This window comes from Peromyscus californicus, unplaced genomic scaffold, assembly GCF_007827085.1.
Source record: "Peromyscus californicus insignis strain IS unplaced genomic scaffold, ASM782708v3 Scaffold_15__1_contigs__length_86483966, whole genome shotgun sequence".
NCBI classification, from domain to species: Eukaryota; Metazoa; Chordata; class Mammalia; order Rodentia; family Cricetidae; genus Peromyscus; species Peromyscus californicus.
The window spans coordinates 63,467,947-63,494,044 of NW_026294447.1; the positions used below are offsets into that span (position 1 = coordinate 63,467,947).

At 40.4% G+C, this 26,098-nt stretch overlaps 2 pseudogenes and 1 gene segment (V, D, J or C); all 3 read right to left on the reverse strand.

Annotated features, from left to right (window-relative positions):
• Positions 1-971: 971 nt before the first annotated feature.
• LOC128110383 (Ig heavy chain V region 3-6-like) lies at positions 972-1,522 on the reverse strand (annotated as a pseudogene).
• A 14,189-nt stretch (positions 1,523-15,711) lies between these two features.
• LOC128110385 (Ig heavy chain V region 3-6-like) lies at positions 15,712-16,194 on the reverse strand. The segment is given in 2 exon segments: positions 15,712-16,070; positions 16,152-16,194. Coding segments are annotated over 2 exon segments (402 nt in total).
• Positions 16,195-25,338: 9,144 nt separating this feature from the next.
• LOC128110386 (immunoglobulin heavy variable 3-73-like) lies at positions 25,339-25,971 on the reverse strand (annotated as a pseudogene).
• Between the last annotated feature and the right edge of the window lie 127 nt (positions 25,972-26,098).

The window sequence follows — 26,098 nt, forward strand, 5'->3', positions numbered from 1 at the left end:
ACCTGCTGCTCCCCATCACAAAGGTACTCCCAGTACTTCTGTGATCTTCCTAAAACACTGAGTGGGTCTATTTCCTTCCTTGCCATATCCTTCTGCTCTCTGGATCCTCAAAGGCTTGTCTTTCTCTCAACACAAGCTAAGTCTGCTCTTTCTTAAAGCAAAGATCCTCCTGGACCTTGAGAAACTTTCCTGTACTGCACCATGAGAAAGTCCAGCTCCTTCCTCTCCAACAGAATACTCTCTTCCTGTGAACTTCTTCCACATGCCATTATGTGGCCTATGCTCATTCCCACAGTTTAGATAGTCTTCATTATCTTCTTGCTTCTCTGAACTGCTAGGTAGACATTGTTCTTCCTTAGCAAGTAGGCTTTCTATTCCTCTAAGTGCTTGCTTCTAAGTGCTGGCAGACTTGCTGGATTTTTCCAATCTTTCATCCCTATTCCTTCTTTAGCAGAACAGTAGTATTTGATTTTCTCCTAGGCCCCATGACAATCTAGTATTATAGTCTCAGCCACCTGAGCAGTGTCAGGAATAGGTGTAATCTCACAGAGTAATCTTGAAATACATTCAGATATTGGTTGGTTATGCCAACAAAAGGTATTCTGTCTGCATGACACCAAAGTAAAAAGGTAAATAGCAACCCAGCTACAAATCCTTTGACCTACAATTGTGTCCTGCCTGCAAGACACAGATGTATTTTCTGTGTTCTAAAAACTTACTTTATAACCCCAGATAAATATTCTAACTCCTTCATTAGTGACATTTTTGCTTTTTAAGTGCAGACGTAGAATATTGCAGAGAACCACACCAGGTAAACATGAGAAATAAGCAATGTGGCATTACAAAAACAAAGTTTTCATGATCAGAGAGAGAAATGACCCCAAAGCCTCCCAGCCCTCAGGGACTGAGAAGGAAAAACAGAGAAAACCACAATTTTTTTCTTTCCAGCTCTGAAGTCTGAGTTTCTGGGCTTAGTTATGGCTCAGCGCCCCCTGCTGGTCCAGAGCTCCTCTGCAGGGAGGTTTGTGTCTGGGCTCATGCTGAAGTCCTCTCACTGTGTCTTGCACAGTAATATGTGGCTGTGTCTTCAGTGGTCACAGAGTTCAGCTGCAGGAAGAACTGGTTCTTGGATGTTTCTCTGGTGATGGAGATGCGGCTCTTGAGGGATGGGTTGTAGTTGGTGCTACCACCATAACTTATGTACCCCATCCACTCCAGGTTCTTCCCTGGGGACTGCCTGATCCAGTTCCAGTAATCACTGGTGATGGAGTAACCAGTGACAGAGCAGGTGAGGGACAGTGTTTGAGAGGGCTTCACCAGGTCAGGTCCTGACTCCTGAAGCTGTATCTGGGACAGGATACCTTCAGACAGGTAGAGACAATTCTGTCAATCACAGGTTGTCACAACCCTTCATGGACACATAAATGAAAAATGTAACACTCACCAGGAAGGCCTGTCACCAGGTACAGAAGTCCCAACAGTCTCATCTTCTAGGCTACACCTCCTCTTCCTCAGAGGTCAGCCTCCTGTGAGAGAGATGTGAGCTCCCACAGTCCAGGAGGGGATTTAACTTAGAGCTAGAAGGTGCATTTGCATGTGGGAAGTCAACCTTGTCTTTATAAATGGGGAGGGTGGACACTACTCCATTTGTCTGTTACACTGTGGCCATCAGTGTATCTGACTTCCTGTAGTGTGAGTCTGGAGCAAGAGAGCATGAGGACTACAGGGATCACAGGAAACACACCTTGGCATGACCAACCTCCACTTCCTAGTCCAACCTCCCCAACTACATTCTTTTCCTTCCTGTACTTTTTCAGTCACAGGTCAGTGCCAACCTTCCTTTCACACTCGGTTCCTGAGCTCCTGCTTTCTGATTAGTAAGCTCACCTTTTTCATACTTAGGAGATGGATTTCCATGTTTGCTAGCACATTGGCACACTGTCATATTTTTGTTGTGCAGGGTCCACATGGACTTCTTGCTCTATTCAGTCAGTAAAATGTAGAAGAAACACATGCTGAGAGGAGGAGCTGGGAACGCTGCACACCATGATCCTTACTCAGGGACCCCATTCCTTCTTTATCCTGTCCTGGCTTACAGACCACCCAGGTTAGACATTGACAGAACCATGGGAGCAGGTGTGTGATAGCCCATCCACAGAGACTAAGGATTAAAATACAGAGGCCATTCTTCTTCTTCAGGTTTCTGTACAGATGAGGTTCCTCTTGCAGTTTACATCATGTGTAAGTGTTTGGCCACAATATGAGTCCTTCTATCTTTCCTCATCCTCCTAGCAATCTTTACTTAAAGTAAGTCTTTTTTTTATGAATATATATTTTTCTCATAGAATATATCCTGATTACAGTTTCTCCTCTCTCTTCACCTCCCAAATCTTCCCACCTGCCCTCCCAACCACATACACCATCTTGCTGTGTCTCTTTAGAAATCAAACAGGCTTCTAATGAATAATAATAAAATAAAATAAGATGAGATCAAACAAAAACTAACACATCAGAACCAGACAAATAAAACAAACCGAAGGAAGAGAGACCAAGACAGGGCTAAGAAACAAGTGCAGATACAGAGACCTACTGATTTACATACTCTGGATTCCCATAAAAATATTAAACTAGAAGCTATAGTATATAGGAAGAGGATCTTTTGGATAATAAAAAATAAATAAAATGATAAAAGCCATGTGATATTATGAGACAAGGAATCTCCAAAAATGCATTGGAATTTGATTTCTGATGACCATCTACTGCTACACATGAAGCCTGTGCTTAAGAGTAGTTGATTTCCTCAATGAGACTCCTTTAGAGAAAACTAAGTTTTAATTTGCAAGTGGTTATCAACTGGAGATAGCTTCTGAGTTAGGGATGGGCACAGTGTCTTCTTCCCCTTTCAGTTCTAGGACTCCACCTAGTGCATACCATGAGGGCCCTGTGCATAAAACCTCAGTCTCTTTGAATATATATGTGCATCTATCCTGTTTATTTGGAGGCCTTATTTCCTTGGTGGGTCTATCCTCTCTGACTCTTACATTCTTTTCTCCACTACGTCAGTGTTCCACGACCCTGAGGGAATTTGATGAAGACATCTCATATAGTGCTGAGTGTCCTAGGTCTCTAACTCTCAGAATATTGTCTGTCTGTGGGTCTCTGTATGTGTTCCCAAGTGCTGCAGGAGGAAGCTTTTCTCATCATGGATGAGCAAGGCACTGATATTTTAGTGGAGAATAATGTCATTGGAAGTCATTTATTGCAATCTTCTTTTATAGAACAACAATATTTATTTTTATTCTAGGTTCCTGGCTATCTTATCTAAGATTATTGCTCACTCAAGTAGTATAGAGTAGGGTTCTATTTCTTGTATGGACCATAAAAAGCATATATTGATGGTTATTCCCACAAGCTTTTTACCATCATTGACATAGCATATATTGCAGGCCAGTTACCACTATAAATCCAAGGAGTTGTAGCTTATGTTCATGTTACATTTCTTCTTTTGGATTCTTCTATTCTGTTAGGTTTCCATACTACCACTCAAATGGCTCTTACATTTAGCTCTCTTGCCCTTTATTCTCCCTGATACTCCCATTTTCCTCACCCTCCCCTTTTGGTCTTCCCTTCCAGCCATCTCCCATGCATCCAAAATTATCTATAATAGTTTCTTTTCCTACAGGAAATCTATCCTCTCCATTCAAGTCCCTTAAGACTTAAAGCTCTTTCATTTGAATCCAGGCCTTCAATTCTGGCCATTCATGATTCATTCTTGACAGTAGGCTCAAGAATAGGAACAGGCATTTGATGGAGACTGCATCACTTAAGGACACCCAACATTTCTGTTCAGGGACCGGGGATCATAACTTTCATCAGCAATCAGAAATATTAAGTTAACTGTTTTGTTAGAAATATAATTGGCTATCCTGTGTGATTGTTGAATCTGCCACGAGAGACCTAAAAAGTTTAATGAAAAGGAGCATGAACCCGAATGTTGTCTAGATAGTGTTAATCCCAATGCCAAGAATAAGACCACTACCAATTTGAGCCAAATTTGAAGCAAGTTTGATTTTTATTGGGGTGAACCCAAGAGCTGGCCCGGGACTGACTCTTAAGTCAGGTTAAAGAGAGCAGCCCTAAACCCACCTCTTGGTCCTCTTTTAAGGAGTAATATCATGAGTAATTTTACAGAAGGGAGACAATGGTGTAATAAGGACATACAAAAACCTGAAAAATCATCATGATGCCCCCCACAATTTGATTAGGAGGATATTGAGGGTCAGGGATGATCCAGGGTATTCTCAAAAACAGATAAAGGTAATGGGTTTGGGAAGGTCTGGTTCTAGGAACCAGAAAGCAACTCAACTCTCACAGTAAATAAAAACTTATTTTTTAAAAATACAGCATAATGGTGGCTGCCTTTAAAATGGAGTCATGCAGGTTCCTCCACAGAACAGAAGACAAGCTTTAACCACATCTTTATTGTCTATTCATCAGCTGATATGCCTTTAGGCTGATTCCAGCACTCAGATGCTATGAAGAGAACAATACTGAATAAAAATGATGTGGCATCTTTGCAGTAGAGAGTCCATAGGTGTCTACTCAGGAATGATGTGGACAGTCCATGCAACATTTCTATTTTTAGCTTTTAGTCGAAATTACAGAAAAAATTTCATAGGGACAGCAACAGTTCATGCTCTCACCAACCATGCATTATGGTTCCCGTTTCTCCATTGAATCATTAATATTTGGTGTCATTTGTTTCCCCAATAAATGTCATCCTTACTGTGATAAGATAAAATCTGAAACTTTTTCTTTAATTTGTATTTCTCTGATGGATGAAAATGTTGAAAACTGTAAAAAAAATGTATATTCCATTTGTGTAATAGTTGTGTTTCCATCACAGGAATAAACTATGAAGTTTCTCAAAGCACCACCGCTGCCTTTCTCTAGAATAAATTCATTCTTGGCCTTTCAAAGAATTAGAGGAGATCTCTATAGGTTGTACCAACAAATCAGGGAAGAACCCCATTTCTGTGTTTATATTGAGTTTCACACTATACCATGCTTGGTATGTTCTCTTTGTCTTTTGGGTATGTGAACAATTAACAAAACTGTCAGCTCAGGATTGTCTGCTGGGGCACTTATCCCTGCTGCTAGTTCCCTCTGAGGATCAGAGCCTCAGGGAAGAGAAGCAGAGTGAGGAAGGACACAGTGATTGAGGGTGGGATTGGAACCTGCCTGATCATTGTCTGCTCCTTTATAATGTCAGATCAGTAAAATTCTGACAGGGTGTGGAACTTGGGAATGGATCCTTTCCCTGTCAGCTCCTCTGAGTTCTGTCAATGGTCTGCTTCTGCCATTGCCAAAGCCACAAGGATAAGTTCTGTGTGATATAAAAAGCCTGCTGAGATAGATTTCATAACCCTCCTACCTTGGTATAATGAGTTTGTGGTGGAAGTATTAGACCTATGAATGCCTAGAGCAAAGGAAAGACACAATACTAAGTAATAGAGAAAGATTAAAAAAGTATCTATTGTTTATTACACATTTGTGATATAATTTAACATCTTATTTTATTGTTTTTGACCAGAGACCCCACTTTGCTTACTTGCCACATAGAAACCAGTATAATACAATGTCAATAATTCAGAATGATTAGCAATGATCTATGAATGTTGAATCAAGATATATACTTAAAGAAATAGTTTTCAAAGGCATGGCTTAGTGTTCTTTCATGCAAAATCTGGTGTGTGATACTCAGTATTAAAAAACAATGATATGCAAATTCTCTATACTATTATTCTTCTGTAAACAACTCATAAAATTCTGAACTTTTCTGTTTATATTTACTGCTAGTCTGGTGTCAGCTGTGTTGGATGTAGGACTCCTACACATCAGGTAACTATTTTAAACCATTTTCAGAGTAGTAAAGGAACCATGTCTATGATTCCAAAAGGTGGAGAGGAATCTAGAGCCTCCACTCTGGGGCCCTGCTCTGATGTCCTTCCATCTAACCATTCCTGCCCCCTCCATAGGACTTGACACTCTTATACTGAATGGGGGTGAATCTCATCATGAAGAGCCTTGAAACTGCCTCTCTGTGAGACAAGATTGTTAGTTCCTAGTTTTCCAGTTGAGGAATTCATTCTATGATGAGATAAACTTTATTCATGGGGATTGAGAGGGCCTTTGAACTGGGTCATTTCTGTTATTGGGGCATTGCCAGGAGTGTGACATAGATTCTAGGAACTAACTGAACTTCTCCATGTCAGATCTTGTATTTTTTTAGGTGGTGGTTTCCTGGGCCTTGTATGTGGTTAAATGAGGAATCAACTCTGAGTAGAGTCAGGAAACACTCTTGCTGGCCTCTGTACCTGCTCCTCAGGCTCTGTGTAACTAATTTTTGTTTTGGTTTTAGTTTTTGTTGTCTCACAGCAAAAATATTTAGCAATGTTATTGATCATATAAACTTGATGTCATTTGAAAATAATAATATTCCATATCAGACTGTGTCCCTAACTGTTTACTTTGACAGAACATGGTCTCCAATTGATGAATCTCATTCCCATGTAGGTATTCTTCTGAAATGTTTGTAGACAGATTTTTAATCTCTTAGCAATCCTGTAAAGGTCAGAAATGTTGTCCTAGGTATCTTGTTTGACTGTGGTGCTTCAGGGGAATCATGAGGTGGAATTCTGTGGAGGATGGAAGCTTTGATGCTCCTTGAGAAATCTAGGCTTTCCTCACAGAAGTCAGCCCTATGAAATGTGTATGTGTTCATCCAGTTCAAATCTAACAACAACCCAACATTCATACCAGTCTTAGTCTTTCTGTTGATGAGTCCCTAGAATTCACAGATAGGGAACCCCCTCTTTCATTTCTATCCTGACAATGGTTTATTTTTTAACAAGAGAGTTCTTGATGGTGTTGACAGTTTATGTTGCACAGTTGAGAGTGGGAGGGCACTAGGCCTTGGAGGACAAGGAATTTCTAACCAATTTTACTTGGTTCAGAAGACACTTCCTGAGTATCATGTGATCTGCTGGAAATGGCCCAGAGGATAAGGTACGATAATGGTGAACTGTGATAATAAATTACAGATGGAAAATAAATGTACTTGCAGGAAAACAGACATTCCAATTAAGTCTCAAACTGAGGTTCCAATTAAGTCTCAAACATGAGTGTGTGCGTGCGTGTGCATGTAATATTTTACCAGAGCTTGCCATTTTTTGTTTCATTATGGAAGAAACATGTCAGCGGAGGTAGTCACTGATAAAGATATAGTCAAGGTATGGAGTACTATAGGGAGCATCCCGAATCAGCATTACTTTGTTCTTTGATGTCCTTTTTAAATGTTGATAAATACTCTATAGGACTGTGAAGAGATGGCTGACAAATGGACACTCAGAATGATTATTCTGGTTAAGTTTCCAGGCTAAAATATCTGATATTTCAGTCCTAAGGCAGGTTCCTATTCCTCTAGCATTTCTGACACATTCAGGATGTGAATTACAATACTGTGTCTTGCAAAGTAATGGACTTCAGAGTCCTCAGATGTCAGGCTGCTCAGATCCATGTAGGCTGTGCTGGAGGACTTTTCTACAGGATGTAGCATGAATCTCAAAGAGTCTTATTAATAAAATCAAACCTGAGGTCAGTTATTGGGGTGAACACTGGAAGATCAGAGAGACAGAACAAGCCACAGCTAACTTCACCTGGCCAACTTCTCAGCTGATCTTGTTTCCTCAGACTGGAAGCCTCTATGTCCTCATTCCAATGGCTGTCAGCTGAACTGCTGCTCGCAAGTCTGAAGCTTAACCAGCTAAAAGCTTAATCAGCCAAATGCTTCTTGTTCCTGGCCCTCATGCCTTATATATCTTTCTGCCTTCTACCATCACTCCCTGGGATTAAAGGCTCGCTTTCTGGGATTAAAGGCGAGAGTCACCATGCTTGCCTGTATCCTTGAACACGTGGATTTCTGCCTAGCTCTTCCTCCCAAGTGCTGGGATTAAAGGTGTGTGCTACCAATGCCTATCCTTTATGTTTAATATTGTGGCTGTTCTGTCTCTGACCCCAGATAAGTTTATTAGGGTGCACAATATTTCTGGGGAACACAATACCACCACAACAGTCAGCTTGGCTTTGCCCTGGAACTTCTGTGTATAGCAGTATTACCACTTCAAGTACCAATTCATCCAATCCACTCCAGACCCTGTCCAGGCCTCTGCTTCACCCAGTGCATAGAATAGTCAGTGAAGGTGTAGCCAGAAGCATTGCAGGACATCTTCACTGAGGCCCCAGGCCTCCTCAGCTCAGCCCAAGACTGCTGCAGCTGGACCTGGGAGTGGACACCTGTGGGGAGAAAGGCAGCGTGGATGTCATAGTGACCTGACAGTATGGCCCCTCCTCAAGTCTGGAACTTTGGAGCTTTTTACCTGTTGCTACTGCCATCAACAAAAGGATGATCCAGCTCCATTTCACGGTGAGGACCTTGTGTGCTCAGTAACTGTGGAGAGGATACTGATCATATGTTGTTCTAAGGTGTGGACATCTCTGTATTTACCACCATAGACTCACATGATTTGCATATTCATGAGTCATGGTACTTCTTAGATAAGGACCTAGTTCAACTGGAGAAGAAGGAGGTAGAGGAATTTCAGGTCAGGCAGCATGATGCTGAGGTAAAAATCCTAATCCTGTCTGAGGAAGTAGCCATTCCTGAGACCTATGCAGGCTCTGTAGATATAATCACGGCCTACTCTCACAACAGATTCTCAACCTGAGACATTTTGTCCTTTTCCTGACAAAACTGATTTACAGCTGATGGCAGTGATTAGGATAATGTGCATGAAAATTTCAAAAACTCATATATTAGGAGAATTTGTAATGTTTTTTAATGTACAAGTAATTAAAATTTGTTTTTCCAGAAGGCTGCAGGTGTGTGTTCCTCCAGCTTTTTTCCTTATTTTTTTCTTTTCTAACTCCTTTTTTTTAATCTATATGTTTGTTTTCTATATAGAGAAAGAAATGTCATCCAGTTGAATGGTGGGAACATGTGAAGGATCTGATAGCGAGTTGGCTATGGAAATTGATCAGAATACATTGTATGGAAAAACATTTTTTCAAAACTCATAAATAAATAAATAAATTGTAATAAAATAAATAAGAAAGTAAAAATCTGTATAATATTTGACAAGGAATTTCTACTGTGTTTGAAAATTGAAGTCTGAATTTTAAAAAAATAGAAAATTGGAGACTGCAGCAAGTGTTATTCAGCTAATAGACTTTAAGAAAAGTGTTCAGAGAAGCTATTGAGTCCACACCTCATCTCATTTCTGTCCTGGTGATTATTGAATCCATTGTTTCCCTGCTGGTCCTGAGCTCCCCTGTAGGTTGGGATGCCATGACTTATACTCAAGATTCTCTGTCTGTCTTGAGCAGTGACATATCTTTGCTACTTTGGTGCTCAGAGAGCTCAGCCACAGGGATGAATTTTACTGGATATACTGAATGGATATGGAGAAACTGATTTTAAGTGCCTATTTAGTTATTAATATTCTTTGTAATGTCATGGTCTTCCATGGTGGCATTTGGTTCCATTCCACACTATCCACTGGCACTATAGAATCATTACAAAGAATTATAACATGCCAAATAACTGTGCCTAGGAAAAAAAGAAGCATCTTGTTTACCTTGGCTCACCATATTTTGCAGAGAATCATGTAGTTGGTCTAGTCTTGCTACCTTAAGAGGTACATGTCATGGGTTTTCAAGTTAGAGCCCATGGCTCCTGGGGCACTGTGTGCCTTTCAGTTCTTGATGAACCAAACTGCTTCTGCTGGTGGTGAAGCTTTCAGGCCCACCTCTGTTTCTCTATGTTCCCTAGAAGTCTTCAAAGCATATAGAAGCTTGATAAGAAAATTGGTCATAAATATTAATATTTTATATCCATATAACTTACAAACACCATAGTATCCTGTTATATACTATTGTAATGATCCTAGAAACTGCTGTTATATTGTTTTTCATAAGAGTCTTAAAAGTCTGACTAGTCACAATAAGCTTGTCAGAGCATTAGTCTTGCTGTGCCCCCTCCATCCTGGCCTAGTTAAATTCAGTTCTTACTGACCATAATCAGGAAATCCTGGCTCAGTAAGTAACTGCTAGTGCTTACAAGGTTAGTACCAACTGGACTCAAATCACTGTTGAATAATTTTTTGCCCAAATCCTAGGGAAAAAGTTCATTTCATATTCATTAAGTATTGCTCATATATTTGTTTATTTTCTTAAGTATACCTGTAGAATATTGAAAGGTTAATCTAAACACTCCTTGTGTCCAGAGTGTGATCAACATGCAAGTCCACTGTAGTTATCATAGGTCACTAGCAGCCATGTGGGCTGACCTTCATATGGACATTAGATAACAGACCATGGATCCCTTGGTTTTTATCTTCATATTATGCTGTTTAATGAGTTGTGTTGATCTTGATCTCATTAAAGCCGTATTCTATAGTCTGTTTGTTTCCCAAACTATCTTAAGACAAACTGTCAACATAACAGAATGTAGACAAGGCTGAGGTCTGCACTAGTAGACTCTCTTTCCTTTTACAGATAACAGAAATCTGTAACCCAACTGAACTAACAAAAAAAACCCATCACTTCTCCCAGTGATACTTCTCTAATTCATAGATAAAACATTTCAATTTCCCTAGCTTAAGAAGCAACAAAGAGTTCCATTACATTAAGCATGAAGCCAACGTTAACAAGGAAACACTAGAAAGAAGCAGAAAACTGTGATAAGGAAAAATCTGTTGCCAGATATTCAAAGATATTCAAAGTAATAAAGGAACCATATGTATGAGTTCAAAAAGGTGAAGAGTAAACTAGAGCCTCCATTCTAGAGTCCTACACTGATGTATCTTCTTCTAACGAGTTCTTGCCCCTCCCTAGGACATGACACTCTACAAAGATTAGGGGTGAGTCTCAGCATGGAGAGCCTTGAAGTTGCTTCTCCATGAGACAAGATTAAAAGGGCCCAATTTTCTAATAGAGTGATTCATTCTACTACGAGATAAACTGTCTTCATGGTGATTGAGAGTGCCTTTGAACCTTGTCATTTCTGATATTTCTGTAGCATTCCCAGGAGAGTGATATAGATTCTCAGAACTAACTGCATTTCTCCATGTCAGATCTTATATCTTTCTAGGCAAGTTTCTATTTCATAGGAGATGGTCTCCTGGGCCTTGCATGTGGTTAAATGAGAGGAATAAACTTCGGGTAGAGTCAGGAAACATCCTTGCTGATCTCTCTGCAACTGCTCCTCAGGCTCTGCCTTAATAATTTATTTTGGTTTTACTTCTTGCTGTATTAGGGCAAAAATATTTAGCTACTTTATTGATCATATGGACTTGATGTCATTTGAAAATTATAATATATAATATTAACTCTAGTCCCTCTGTGTTTTCTTTGACAGAACATGGTCTCCAACTGATTAATCTCACTCCCATTTAGGGATTGCTCTGAAATGTATGTAGACAGTTTTATAATATCTCAGCAATCTGTACAGGTCAGAAAGATTGTCCTAGGAATCTTGTGTGGCTGTGATCCATCAGGGAAGCCAAAAGATGGTATTCTGTGGAGGATGGAAGCTTTGTCTATTTTTGAGATATCCAGACTGTTCCCATAGAAGTCAGCCTATAAACCTTGCATGGGTCCAGCTAGTTTAAATCTAACAACCCAATATTTATATCACTCCTAGTCTTTCTGTTGATGGTTTCTCAGAATTCACAGGTGAGGGAACCCCTCTTTCCTTTCTATGCTGACTCTGTGTTTTATATTCAAACAAGATAGTCCATAATGGTGTTGACACTTTATGTTGCAAAGACCATAGCAGGAGGGCACAATACCTTGGAGAACAAGGAATTCCGGTCCATCTTTACTTAGTGAAGGAGACCCTTCCTCTGAATCATGTGATCTCCTGGCAAAGGCCCAGAAGATGAGGAAGGATAGTGATGAACTGTGAGAATGAATTCCAGGAGGAAAATAAATGTACTGGTGAGAAAACAACATTCCAAACAACTCTCAACCAGAGGGTGCTCATGTATGTGTAGGAGCCAGGTCAGAAGAGAAACAAATTGTGTATTCTAGGCACAGGGTCTTATTTATACAACATGTTTACTTGATTTGAGAAGACAGACAGATAGATAGACAGACAGACAGACAGATAGATAGGTAGATAGATAGAAATGAAACTGTTTACACCAGAGAATCCCAATGTCCACTGTGTTGTTTTATCCTTTTCTTTTTGTTATTATTGTTTTAATTAAATTATTCAGATTGTAGCCATGCTATCAATGGCAGTATTACTTCTGTTCCTGACAACCATCATTTGTATAGACAAAGTATATATGCATTCCCTTAATTAGAAAAAAAAGAAGCAAACACAGCCAGAAATGATTGGATTCAGACTTATCAAAGCTATAACAAAGCCAAGAATCAAGAGAAGTCCTAAGTGGACCATCCTGTCTCTAACATTAAAAGGTGTGTGTGTGTGTGTGTGTGTGTGTGTGTGTGTGTGTGTGTGTGTATCTGTATATCTGTGTAAGGGGGTTCATTGTGCACCATAAACTAATGTCCATTTAATGTCAATTAATGTCAGTCTCGAACTTGAGACAAAGACAGTCCAATTTAATAAATCAGGGTCATGAACACACAGGGCTCCTGGTTACATGAACTAGTCTCTTACTTTCCCACTTTGGAATCCCACTGCTCTGGCCCCAATATTACCTGAGCAGGAGCCTAAAATGTTGCCAAAGTTTGCATACTCCACACCCTGAGGACTCCACAGCATGACAAGCAGCTACATCTCTACATCTAAACCAATAAAAAATTTGATTAATACTAACAAAAGCATTTCAGGATGATACTTACTTATAAATAAATGTATAAAATTAGATTTATGAGGAAATGCAAAGTGACTCTGCACAAATCCATGGGAACAACTTCCAATGAAGTATTTGATGTGGTGTTAGGTACATCAAACTGAATTTTGAAAGGGGTTTTAGTTTGCCCTAATATTTTAGATTGCACTTTACTGGCCAAATTCATATTACAGGATATTCCCAGCACCTCCACCAACAGGTCTAGTCTCTTACATTTTATGTATATATATATATATATATATATATATATATATATATATATATATATCCTAATGTTGCCAGAGCCTGTTATCTTTTCTTTCATTAAAGAAGAGCATGTGAATGGAGACGGTCACTGATAAAGATCTAATCAAGGTATTGTGCATAGCAGGGCATCCTGAATCAGTATCCCTTTATTCTCTAAAGTGCTCTTGAAATGTTGATATAAAGACTTCATAGGAATGTGTAGTTACAGACAAAGGGACACTCATATGAGTATTTCTGAGCAAGTCTCCAGGCTAATCTTGTCATCTCAGTCCCAGGGCAGATTCCTGCTCCTCCAGGGTTTCTGACACACTCATGATGTGGTTGCAACACTGTGTCTCGTGCACAATAATAGACCGCAGAGTCCTCAGACGTCAGGCTGCTGAGCTCCATATAGGCTGTGTTGGAGGATTTGTCTGCAGTCAGTGTCACCTTGCCCTTGAACTTCTGGTTGTAGTCAGTACCACCACTTCCAGGATTAATAACTCCAATCCACTCCAGGCCCTGTCCAGACCTCTGCTTCACCAAGTACATATAGTGGTGAGTGAAGGTGTATCCAGAAGCCTTGCAGGACAACTTCACTGAGGCCCCAGTGAATATGATGGTTGTTTACATAGAATCCAGAGAGTAGAGGCCAGTGACAGGGTCTGCAAAGATTTTATGAGGACAGACCTGCTTCCTGCAGCTACACCTGGGACAGTGTATCTGGGAATAGTGAACTCCACCATCAATCATAAATGCAAACTGTGGGCCACATGCCCAGTTTTTTTTCCCTTATATGCTGTGACACTCATAGTAGGGAACAGTCACCAGGCAGAAAAGCAGTTCCAGGACACACATATTTGATGGAGATTCCTATGTAAAGGAGAGGAGGGCACCTCAGCCAGGGCTCAGCTTTCAGTCTGAAAACTGGGTGTTATTCTTTATGGTAGAGTTGCCAGAGCATATAAAAAGTGAGCAGAACACAGGTCAATTGTCCCTCCCAGACAGGATGATTTTCCTGCTCTTGACTAGAAGAACTAGAGGCACAGACCTCAGGGATACTTTCTTGATTCTCTACCTTCCTAATCAACTCCCAGACAAATCAGGAATGATGTGGATCCTGCCATCTAGACATAGCAATGAACATGAAGATGGCCTCCTCTCCCTTGTTCATCCTCCAGGCTGTGACTTCCTCCCATCACTTTGCACTGTTTAGTTGGAAGCATGGCCATCATTAGAGATCCCTCCCTGGAATGGAGGACAGTCTCTGAGTCCTGGCTGTCCTGTTTGGAGGACCATCTACTTCTGAATCTCTTGAAATCTCATATTTGAGTCCCTGGTTATGTATGCCTGTTCTTTGTGTTGTGAGTGGCCTTAGGGAAAGCATCTATGCACAATGGAGATGTAGCTGTGCAGTGCAAGATTTAGGGACTCTGACCACTTTGTGTACTGTGCCACCATCTTTGGGATTCTAAAAGTTCAGGGATATTTTCACACATTATGTCTTATCTTTGGTTTGTCTAGAATTTCCCTAGTGGTCATTCAGAACTAGACAAAACATCATAGAACTGAGTGTCAATCTTGGTAACTGAATAGGGAGCACATGCCCTAAGTCCATTTACTCTGCTGATTTAATTTTACCTTTTGGATGAGGCACTGTGTTTCAGTGTCTGCACTTGGATTTAGTTTCCCTTCACTTGAAATTCTGTAGGAGGAGATCACCAATCACAGATTAAACAGTAATGGTGCAGGCCCAGGTTTATCTGCACACACAACTTACAGTTCTTTTCTGTATCACAGGTGGATTCTTCACTGACATATTTGAAAATAATAATTATCAGTGTAAACACATGAGTAATTGTTTAATATGATGTTTTGAATCACAATGCAAATTTATGTATTTTTGTACAAAATATCCCAATTTTGGGAGTGAGTATCATCCTTACAGCAGAGCCATTGTACCTCAGTTATGCATAGTTGACCTCAGGAAAACCCTGCTCTGTTCTACAGGGTTGGTAATACAGCTGCAGTGATGCATGGAACCCCCGTTAAATCTCTTATGTACTCCTTAGGCATAATAGCAAATGGTTTGTGTTAATAATCTAGGAAGGGTTGTGACATAGAGATGTACCTGAGGGTGAAAGGTATGGAGAATCCAGAGCAGAATTTATTTCTTAATTAGACAATTATTACGATGCCAAGGTCAGCTGAGGTTCAAAAAGATGTTTTCATTTAAAAAATTTTCCAGTCTTGGAAAAAAGACCAGAAAAATGGCTCAGCTGGTAAAGGCTAGAATCACAACCAAAAGGACAAAAAATATTACCACATACACCATCTTGAGAGTCACAGTGTGAAACAGGCAAATGTGACTTTAGAAAAACACAGTTTTTCATGATCAGAGAAAGAAATGACGCCAAAGCCTCGCTGCCCTTAGGGAGTGAAAAGCAAAGTCAGAGAACACCAGAATTTTTTTCTTTGCAGCTCTGAAGTCTTAGAGTTTCTGGGCTTAGTTATGGCTCAGCGCCCCCTGCTGGTCCAGACCTCATCTGCAGGGAGGTTTGTATCTGGGCTCATGCTGAAGTTCCCTCACTGTGTCTCTTGCACAGTAATATGTGGCTGTGTCCTCAGTGGTCACAGAGTTCAGCTGCAGGAAGAACTGGTTCTTGGATGTTTCTCTGGTGATGGAGATGCGGCTCTTGATGGATGGGTTGTAGTAGGTGCTACCATCATAACTTATGTACCCCATCCACTCCAGCTTCTTCCCTGGGGACTGCCTGATCCAACTCCACCAGTAACCACTGGTGATGGAATAACCAGTGACAGAGCAGGTGAGGGACAGTGACTGAGAGGGCTTCACCAGGTCAGGTCCTGACTCCTGAAGTTGTACCTGGGACAGGATACCTTCAGACAGGAAGAGACAATTCTGTCAATCACAGGTTGTCACAACCCCTCATGGACATAATATAAAATGGTAACACTCACCAGGAAGGACTGTCACCAGATATAGAAGACCCAACAGTGTCATCTTCTAGGCTATACTTCCTCTTCCTCAGAGGTCAGCCTCCTGTGAGAGAGATGTGAGCTCCCACAGTCCAGGAGGGGATTTAACTTAGAGTTAGAAGGTGCATTTGCATGTGGGGAGTCAACCTTGTCTTTATAAATGGGGAGGGTGGACACTATTCCATTTGTCTGTTACACTGTGACCATCACTGTATGTGACTTCCTGTAGTGTGAGTCTGGAGCAAGAGAGCATGAGGACTACAGGGATCACAGCAAACACACCTTGGCATGTCCTCATCTCCACTTCCTAGTCCACCCTTCCCACCTCCATTCTGCTCCTGTACTATTGCTGTCTCAGGTCAGTGCCAGCCTTCTTTCCACACTAGGTTCCTGGGCACTGTCTTTCTGATTAGTAAGCCAACAGGCTCCTGCTTTTTTTTTCTTTTCCCACACATGAGATGGGTTTTCATCTTTCCTAGATATTTGGCAGACTGTCATATTGTTGTTACACAGGGTCCACACCTACTTCTTGCTCCATCCAGGCTGTGGGATGTAGAGGAAGCACATGCTGAGAGAAGCAGCTGGGTCCTCTGCACACCAGGAACCTTACTCAGGGACCCCATTCCTTCTTTATCCTCTCCTGGCTCACAGCCCACCCAGTTTAGACATTGACAGAATCATGGGAACAGGTGTGTGATAGCCCAACCACAGAGACTAAGGATTAAGATAGAGAGGACATTCTCCTCCCTCGGGTCTCTGTACAGACTGAGGCTCCTCTTGGAGTTTGCAACATGTGTCAGTGTTTGGCCACAATATGAGTCCTTCCCTCTTTTCTCATCTTTCTAGTAGTTTTTACCTATGGTCAAATTCTTTTTCAGAGAATATAATTTTTTTTTCATATAATATATCCTGATTACAGTTTCTCCTCCCTCTTCAATTCTAAAGACTTCTCCTCCTCCCTTCATATCCAGATACACCAATTTGCTGTCTCTCTTTTTAAAACAAGCAAGCTTCTAGTGAATAATAAAATAAAATAAAATGAGATAAAATAAAAACTAACACATTGTAACAGGAAAAAAAGCCCAAGCACACAGAAAGAAAATGCTTTAAAAAGGCAGAAGAAACATGTGTGGCTGAAGAGACCTACTGATGTAAGGACTGTGAAATCCCATAAAAGACACAAAATTATAAGACATGCTATATATGTAAAGAAAACGTAGGATAAAATAAGGGATAAATTCTTGGAGTCCACTGGGTTTACTTGTGGCTATACCCAGCAGGACTACATAAAAAGTTGATTGGACCACGGCCCTGAGTATCACGTGTTTGTAAGGGTTTACACGTGCCTGTAAGTAGCTAGGAAGAGGTCCTTTGCTCCTCCCCTTGGCGTGTTAATAATAGACCTTTGGAATAAAGTTCTGGACTGGTGGATAAGGATCCAGGCCCACCTGAGGTTATGCTGCATTTCTATCTGTTTCTCTCTCTTCTATTTCTACTGAAGTCTCTTATTTCTCATTCCTCAAGAGTCCCTGAGGTAAATAATGTGGGGGTTGGTACCCAATAATAAATAAATAAGTAAAACGACAAAAGCCATGTGAACTTATGAGACAAGGAACCTCCAAAATTGTATTTGAATTGGATTTCTGATGACCATCCACTGCTGGAAATAAAGGTGGTTTCCTCAGTGAGACTCCCTTAGAGAAAATTTTTCACATGTAGGTGGTTATCAATTGGAGATAGCTTCTTGGTTAGGGGTGGGTGCTTGTGTCCAATTCTCCTTTCAGCTCTAGTACCCCATCTGGTGCAGACTCAACAGGATCTGTGCATGTATTTCAGTCTCTCTGAATTTATATTTGCAACTATCCTGTTGATTTATAGACCTTATTTCCTTGGTGCTTCTCTACCCTCTGGCGCTTATACTCTTTTCTCCTCTTGTTCAGTGTTCCATGAGCTCTGAGGGGAGAGATTTGATGAAGACTTCTTAGATAGTGATGAGTTTTCTAAGGTCTTTCATTTTCAGAATATTGTCTGGCTGTGGGTCTTTGTATGTATTTTCATCTGCTGCAGGAGGAAGTGTAGCTGGAGAGAATCTCCCCAGCTCCCTCCAATCCCCGGCAGTCCCGCAGCCCACTTATAAAATAAACACACAGACTCTTATAGTATTTAAACTGTTTTGGTCTAATGGCTCAGGCTTCTAGCTATCTAGTTCTTACATCATAAATTAACCCATTTCTATTAATCTATAATTTGCCATGTGACTTGTGGCTTACCAGTATCTTTACATGTTGCTTATCATAGCAGCATCTGGCAGCATCTCCTGACTCAGCCTTCCTGTTCCCAGAATTCTCTTCTTTGTTTGTCCTGCCTATACTTCCTGCCTGTCTACTGGCCAATCAGGTTTTATTTATACATAGCAATATCCACAGCAAGGAAGCTTCTCAGATGATGGCTGAGCAAGGCACTGATCTTTCAAAGTAGCAGAACATCATTGTGGGTTCTTTTATTGCAATCTTCTTTTTATACAACAATAATATTTATTTTTATCTTAGGTCCTTGGACTATCTCTACTGAGAATCTTGGTCACTCAAGTAGTGTATAGTATGGATTACATTTTTTGTATGGGCCTTTTGTCAACTCATATATTGTTGGTTACTCCCACAAGCTTTTTTCCACCATTGACCTAGCATACCTTGAGGCTGGATACCATTGTAATCAAAGGAGTTTTAGCTTATGTTGGTGTTACATTTCTACTTTGGAATCATCTACTGTGTTAGGTTTCCATACTACTCCACAAATGGCCCTAAGTTTTAGCTCTCTTTCCCCTTATTTTCTCTGTTGCTCCCCTTTTCCTCACCCTCCCCTTTTGATCTTCCCTTCTAGTCATACTTCCATGTATTCACAACTATCTAAACTATTTCCTTTCCTACAGGAGATCTAGCCTCTCCATCCCAATTTCATAAGACTTAAATGTCTGTGTGAATCTAGGTTTTCTTTTTTTTTCTTTCTTTTTGTTTGTTTGTTTTTGTTTTCTCAAGACAGGGTTTCTCTGTGTAGTTTTGGTGCCTGTCCTGGATCTCCCTCTGTTGACCAGGCTGGCCTTGAACTCACAGAGATCACCCTGGCCCTGCCTCCTGAATCCTGAGGTTAAAGACTTGAATCCAGGTTTTCAATTCTGGCCCTGCATAATTTATTCTTCACAGGAGGTACAAGAATAAGTATATAAAGTTGATGGAGACTGTATCACTTAAAGACACACAACATTGCTGATCACAGACTAAGGGTCATCATATTCATTTTGACATTCTTCTAGATATTCACCTAAAATTTCTAGTAACTCTTGAGAGCCATATTGCCAATAATTTTTTCTTGAATTTTGGATTCCTTTAGTTTTTCCATGATTGTGCTGGAAGCATGAAATGGTCACACTCATTGTCATCAAATAACTAGAGGTGGGACAAAGTCATGTGAGTCAGAAGTAAATAATGCATCCCCTGCAATCTGAGGAAATGAGCTGTTGCATGCAGCACAGGTGTGGCAGAATAACAGGCCTCTTCAACCTGAACCCAGTGTTAGACCTGAGCATCATTCATTACAGAGGGAAGGTGCACATTGCCCACAACGACATCTTCCTATAACTATAGGAGGCTCTGCACCTTTGAGGCTGATAGGATGAGCGTCTGCCTCTTGCACCACTGGCCAATCATGCTTCTGCATCAGCAACGATGGCAGAGTTCTGAGGAACAGACAGCCTGTTTTCTAGATCTCAGAACAGTGGAAAAACCTCAGTCAACTCATGAAGGAAAATCTAACTCAGTAAGTTAAAAGTCAGTGTTTAAACATTCCTTATGGAAAAGGACATTCAGTATTGGGAGCATGGAACAATACAATGTGCCGAAAGTGGAATTTGGCATTGTTTATAGTATAACCAATAATACTGTTTTTAAACAAATATTCTGAGCGTATCTCATTCTGGGATACACTTCTCAACCTATTACTCGAGGTGTCATAACACACCTAGGCCTGGATTCTCCCAGCTCTTTCTGGAATATATTGCATGCCTTTAAATCATCAGGGAAGTCCAATACTCCCCAACTCCAACTTCATTTGCTTTTAAAACTACTTGTTGGTTCCATGCCTCTTGAGCATGTGATCCTGGTACTCACCACAGAGTCATATCTTCCCTGTGTAATGTTCTGCATTTTCTTCATGGCAGATTGTACTCTGTATTTAAATGTGTACATCAGAACTGAAGACAGACTTGTTTAGAGATTTAATTATGTCAAAGATCAGTAGAAGCTATGACTGTAGAACAAGTTCCTGGGAAATGTGGACTATGATTTGAGACCATCCAGACATAGAGTATTTTAACCTTTCATGTCTCTTCCCTGCTTCTTCTGTTGACCTGGAGGTCCCTGAGTTTCCAGTGCCCCCTACTGCACCTGAACACCTTACAGGGAGGTTTGTGTCTTGACTTACAGTTACCTTTCCCACCTGTGTCTCTGAGACAGTAGTACATGGCAGAGTTCTCGGACTGCTCATTTGCATGTACAATGAGTTCTTAGAATTTTCTCTGAAGATGGTAAATTGGTCCTTCACAGACTCTGCATAGTCTTTTGCACTTCCATCATATTTTATATTTCCTACCCACTCTAGTCCCTTCCCTGGGGCTTGGCAACCCAGGACACTGAGTACTCACTGAAGATGAATCCAGAGACTGCACAGGAGAGTTTAATTGACCCTTCAGGCTGTACCAAGCTGCCCTGAGATTCTATCAGCTGCACCTCACATTGGACTCATGAAAACACAGAGAACCATAGTCAGAAATCTGTCACATATATCCATTGTTCTTCTTACTCATGTACTATTATACAAACAGAATCTCTTCCCTGCAAATTACCTTTTAAAATAGCAACAATAAAAAAAACCCATCTAAGTCCCAATTCCATGATGAACAGTCTGTGTTCAGTGCTGGTCACTGAATGGGAAGACCTAGATGGAATCTAGGGCTCAGCTCCACTGTCACAGGTGAGGGTCAACACTGGGCTGGTTTTCATGAGCAGAGGAAGGCATTATTTGCATCTCTTCCTACTATACAGTAAGCTCTGCAGTTGGAACTAATGTAAAAGACAATGCTCAGTGTGGTGATATTTTATTTGTGCTGAAATGTGGTGATATTTTATTTGTGCTTTGATAAATAAAGCTTGCCTGGAGATCAGAGGAAAAAGCCAGCCACAACACAGAAGTCAGGCAGAGGTAGCACATGCCTTTAATCCTACCACTTGGCAAGCAGGATCTCTGTGTGTTCAAGGCCAGACTGGAAACAGAGCCAGTTGTGGTGGCACGTGCCTAAATTCCAAAACTAGTTAACCATGGATGTCTGAAGGTCTGTACAGACAAACAGGAAGTGACAGAGCTGGCAGGAAGAGGAAGTGATGTAGCTGGACAGAGAGCAAATCAGATGGCAGAACAGCAAGACATATGTGCGTGGGTAGACAGGAAGTATCTCTCATTTGGAAGCTGCAGAGTTGGTGAGGTAAGGTTGGCTGGTGGCTTTGCCTATTTCCACGATCTCTCTAAGGCTTTCACCCTTATATTTGGCTCCGTATTTTTTATCTAATAAGACCATTTAGAAATTTGTCTACAGCTCAGAGCAGATAGAAGAGCATTTGTGGTCATTGACAATAATCACAGAATTTATGATGTTGTGATTTTTTTCTGTATACTATTTCTAGTTAAAGTTTCACCACACTTTATACATTTCATGTTTTGTTTTTATTTTGTGCACAAGTCATACATTATATCTAGTAATGTGGTCTCCATTTTAAAAACATACAATTTAAAAGGCATCACGTACTGTCACATTTCTGGATGAAACTCAGGTCTGGTGTGTCATCCTAGTGCCTGGGTTTGTGCTTCTTGTTGCTGGACACCTGAGACAGCTCTTGGTCAGAGTCAGACATGTCTGGTGAAGTTTCAATGTCCCCCTCACTGTGATGGCGACATTTTTGATTTTGTTTTATTCTAGTAATTCCTAAAAGTATGGATACATGTTTTATTTTCAGAAAATGTACTTGATAGGAGACAGCTACATATATGTAGTCTCATGTCCTAAACATCCATACACATGGAACCTTGTTTAACCACCAGCACAGTCACAGAAGTGAACACACGTCTCACCCTGAACACATCCACAGGCAGAGGTGACATCACCTTGTGACTTCAGTTTTCACTGCCCTGGTGATTAGAGAAATTGACCCTCTGCTATGACTTTGTTGATTCAGAGTCTGGTCTCCATAAAAGTATCCTCTATTCTTTCACCTGATTTGAATCAATATTCTTATTATCTAGTTGTCTCAGTTATTTGTATAATGTAGAACTTATTCCCTGTACTAGGAAGGCTGCTCCCAGGAAAAGAAACAATAGAATGTATAAACACCAACACACATATCAATATTACTTTATAACCCATGGCTATCTTCCCACTGGCTGCCCATTAGGTATTCAGAGAACTGGGTAGTTGCTGTTTAAGATGCCTTAAGGATCACAAATCAGTCCAGGGTCCTGGAAGCTCCCTGGAGATATAATATCAGAATATCCTCTGATATTAAGTCCATTTGGGAAGGCTGAAAGAGATGGAGACTGCCATTCACAGAAAATTATAGCAGCAGCAGCAATCAACTATACCTACAAGTGTGAATGGTATGTAGGTGAAATTTCTCGGTCCTGCCAGACCCAAGGTCTGAACAATCCTCTCCACCCAAGTTCCTGTAGCCATTTATAAAATATTGACATGGAGGCTTATATTAATGGCAAACTGTATGGCCTATGGCTCCAGCTTATATTAGCTAGCTCTTTCAACTTAGTTCAACCCATTCCTATAAATCTATGTTTGCCACATGACATTGTAGCTTACTGCTGCTTTCACATCTTCCTTTTGCTATGGCTGGATCACTTCTCTCCTCAGTGGTAACACTGGTATTATCAAGCATTGGATATTGAAAACTTCAAATATTTGTTTTTGAAATTTAATCAATCCAAGACACTGTCACTCCTCCCTCTATTAAAACATTAACATAAATATATCCTCACAAAATTGTGTCCTGAGTTGCTAAGTTTTGATATCACACATGTATTCTGAAAAGTAAAACATGGCAAGGCTTAGTCTCCCTAGTCTGTAGCCCTTGGAGAGGGCATCAAAGTATCACTTATTGTCCTGGGACATAGCTCATTTGGTAGAATATTTTTTTGCGTGCCTGAACCCCTATGTTCATTCCCATTATTATATGATAAGCAAGAGGTTGGAGCAGGAGGATCATAGGTTTGAGTTGTGCTTGGTCTATATGAAACTTTATTTAAAAAAGAATAGAGAAGTAAGATTGATTAAAAAAACCATGAAAATTTACTTAGTATGTATGCTTAGTTTTACATAGAAATATCAGATTCCAGCATTACATTACTATATTCTTTATTTGTAAACTCTTTTCTTGTATTTGCATATGGATATATAGATTTAAGATAAAGATAAGATAAAAAGGAAGATTATTGAATCTACTATTAAAAAGTAACTACTAGTTTTAAATATTTACATTGGTTTGGATTTTTGTATATTGTATATAAATTTTGCATATTGAAATAAAGTTGAGATTCAGTTTGTTAGAAAATACTGTACATACACTTCTAATCTTGTTCAAGGTATTATACCTATACAGTTTATTTAACAATGTAATGAAAATTGCTAGTCCTTGAAGGTTATTATTACCAACTAATTAGGATATAAAGAAATGAAAGGTAGTAGTTAGTTATTACAATTGAATTTGTAGTCATATTAGGTATGTTTTCAAAGTCAAACAGATAAATTTTTAAAAAGAGAAGTCTTCAGCCACCTCAGAGGTCTATAGAATATGTCATTTAAGACATTTTAATCATAGAATCTTTTTTATGACTATGAGACATGTCTGCTCCTGGCAGCACCAAACTATGTCAAAGAAGATGATGGGCATTGAACAAAAAGACTGGGATGTTAAATTTCAAACCTGGAAAAAATGGCTGAGATGCCTATTTAAAATATTAAAGCAGAAAGTAGTTGCCAGATTCTCCCTGCATCCCTCAGTTCATACATGTTACAGGGCTCTCCTGGCTGGCATCCAGAGGCTGGTATCCCTCCCACAGAAGCTCTTCCACATGTAATTCAGTTATTTTAGTTACCTATTCCTCGTCATCTCTCTTTGGGGCTTCCTGGCTGCTTCACCTTGTTATACTCTGTCCCTTCCCCTCCCCCACCCACTCCTCACGTAAGTCCATTCTGGACTCTCCCATATCCCCAGCCTCTGGATCTGCTCTCCCACATATCCTTAATAAACTTTCTTCTTCACCATACCTGGGACCAGTCATGTTCCTTTAATATTTTAATTTTTTTTTTTTTTTTTTTTTTTTTTTTTTTTTTTTTTGGTTTTTCGAGACAGGGTTTCTCTGTGTAGCTTTGCGCCTTTCCTGGAACTCACTTGGTAGCCCAGGCTGGCCTCGAACTCACAGAGATCCGCCTGGCTCTGCCTCCCAAGTGCTGGGATTAAAGGCGTGCGCCACCAATATTTTAATTTTTTATACACTAACAACCTTCCCCAAGTCCCCACAGAGTTACAGCCTAGGTCTCAGTAGAGCTTAAAGTAAGTGGGCCGTGTCTGTGTAAGAACAAAGACTGGAAGTTAGGTGAACAAAATGTAGTGGGAGATATGATGATGAAAGTTATAGATTAAGTAACTGAATCAGCTAGAAATACAAACAGGGCATATCTGTGCATAGTTCTTATGGAAGCAGAAAGACTTGAAACCTATAGGGACGTGGGTTACTGAGTACGACCTCATATCCCTCATGATTCACCTAATCCCAAAGATGTCCTAATCAGAATACTGACAAGGCTTTGCTTTGAAACTCATTAGGGAAAATCATCAGGGATACTGGAGACCTTTTTTAGCATGTGATTCTTTGACCTCACCAGAATCATTTCTGCTATCAGAGGTGAGTTTTTACATGTAATTTATGTTAGACTGTATGGTATATACCCTAAATTGTGACAGAATTCTATTATCACAGACTTCACAGAACATAAAAATGGAGAGCATTCTGAGAAATCAGTATATGAGGTGACAGCTGTGACCACATAAACCACAACTCAGTTATGTCTGACCCTGTTCCTGCACTGTCCCTTTTCTTCATGTGCTCTCTGCGCCCCCTGCTGGTGCTGAGCACTGCTGCAGGGAGGTTTGTGTCAGGGTTCACACTGAAGGTCCCTCACTGTGTTACCAGTACAGTAATAAATGGCGGTGTCTTCGACTTTTAAGCTGTTCATTTGCAGGTAAACACTGCTTTTGGAATCATCTCTTGAGATGGTGAATCTGCCTTTCACAGACTCCACGTAGGATGTTGCATAGTTATCTGGTTTGTGTTTAATTACACCAACCCACTCCAAGCCCTTCCCTGGAGCCTGACGGACCCAGTGCATCCAGTAGTCACTAAATGTGAATCCAGATGTTACGCAAGAGAGTTTTAGGGAACTTCCAGGCTGTACCAAGCCTCCCCCAGACTCCACCACCTGCACCTCACACTGGACACCTGCAAAAATAGAGAATCTTGTCAGTAAACTCTCACAAATGTCCACTGTCCCTCTCACTCATGTTTACTCAAGCACTGAGTATCTTTCCTTATTTATAAGTTACCTTTTAAAAGAGCAACAAGGAAAACCCAGCTCAGTCTCAACTCCATGTTAGATGTTCTGTGTTCAGGGATGATGAATAAATGGGAAGACCTGTGAGTACAGAGCTGGTACCTCTGTCAGAGCTGTAGGGTCAGGGCTGGTTTTCATGAGCAGAGGGGAACATAATTTGCATATCTTCCTGCTATATTATGAGCTCAGGAGCAGGAGCCTTAGTGAA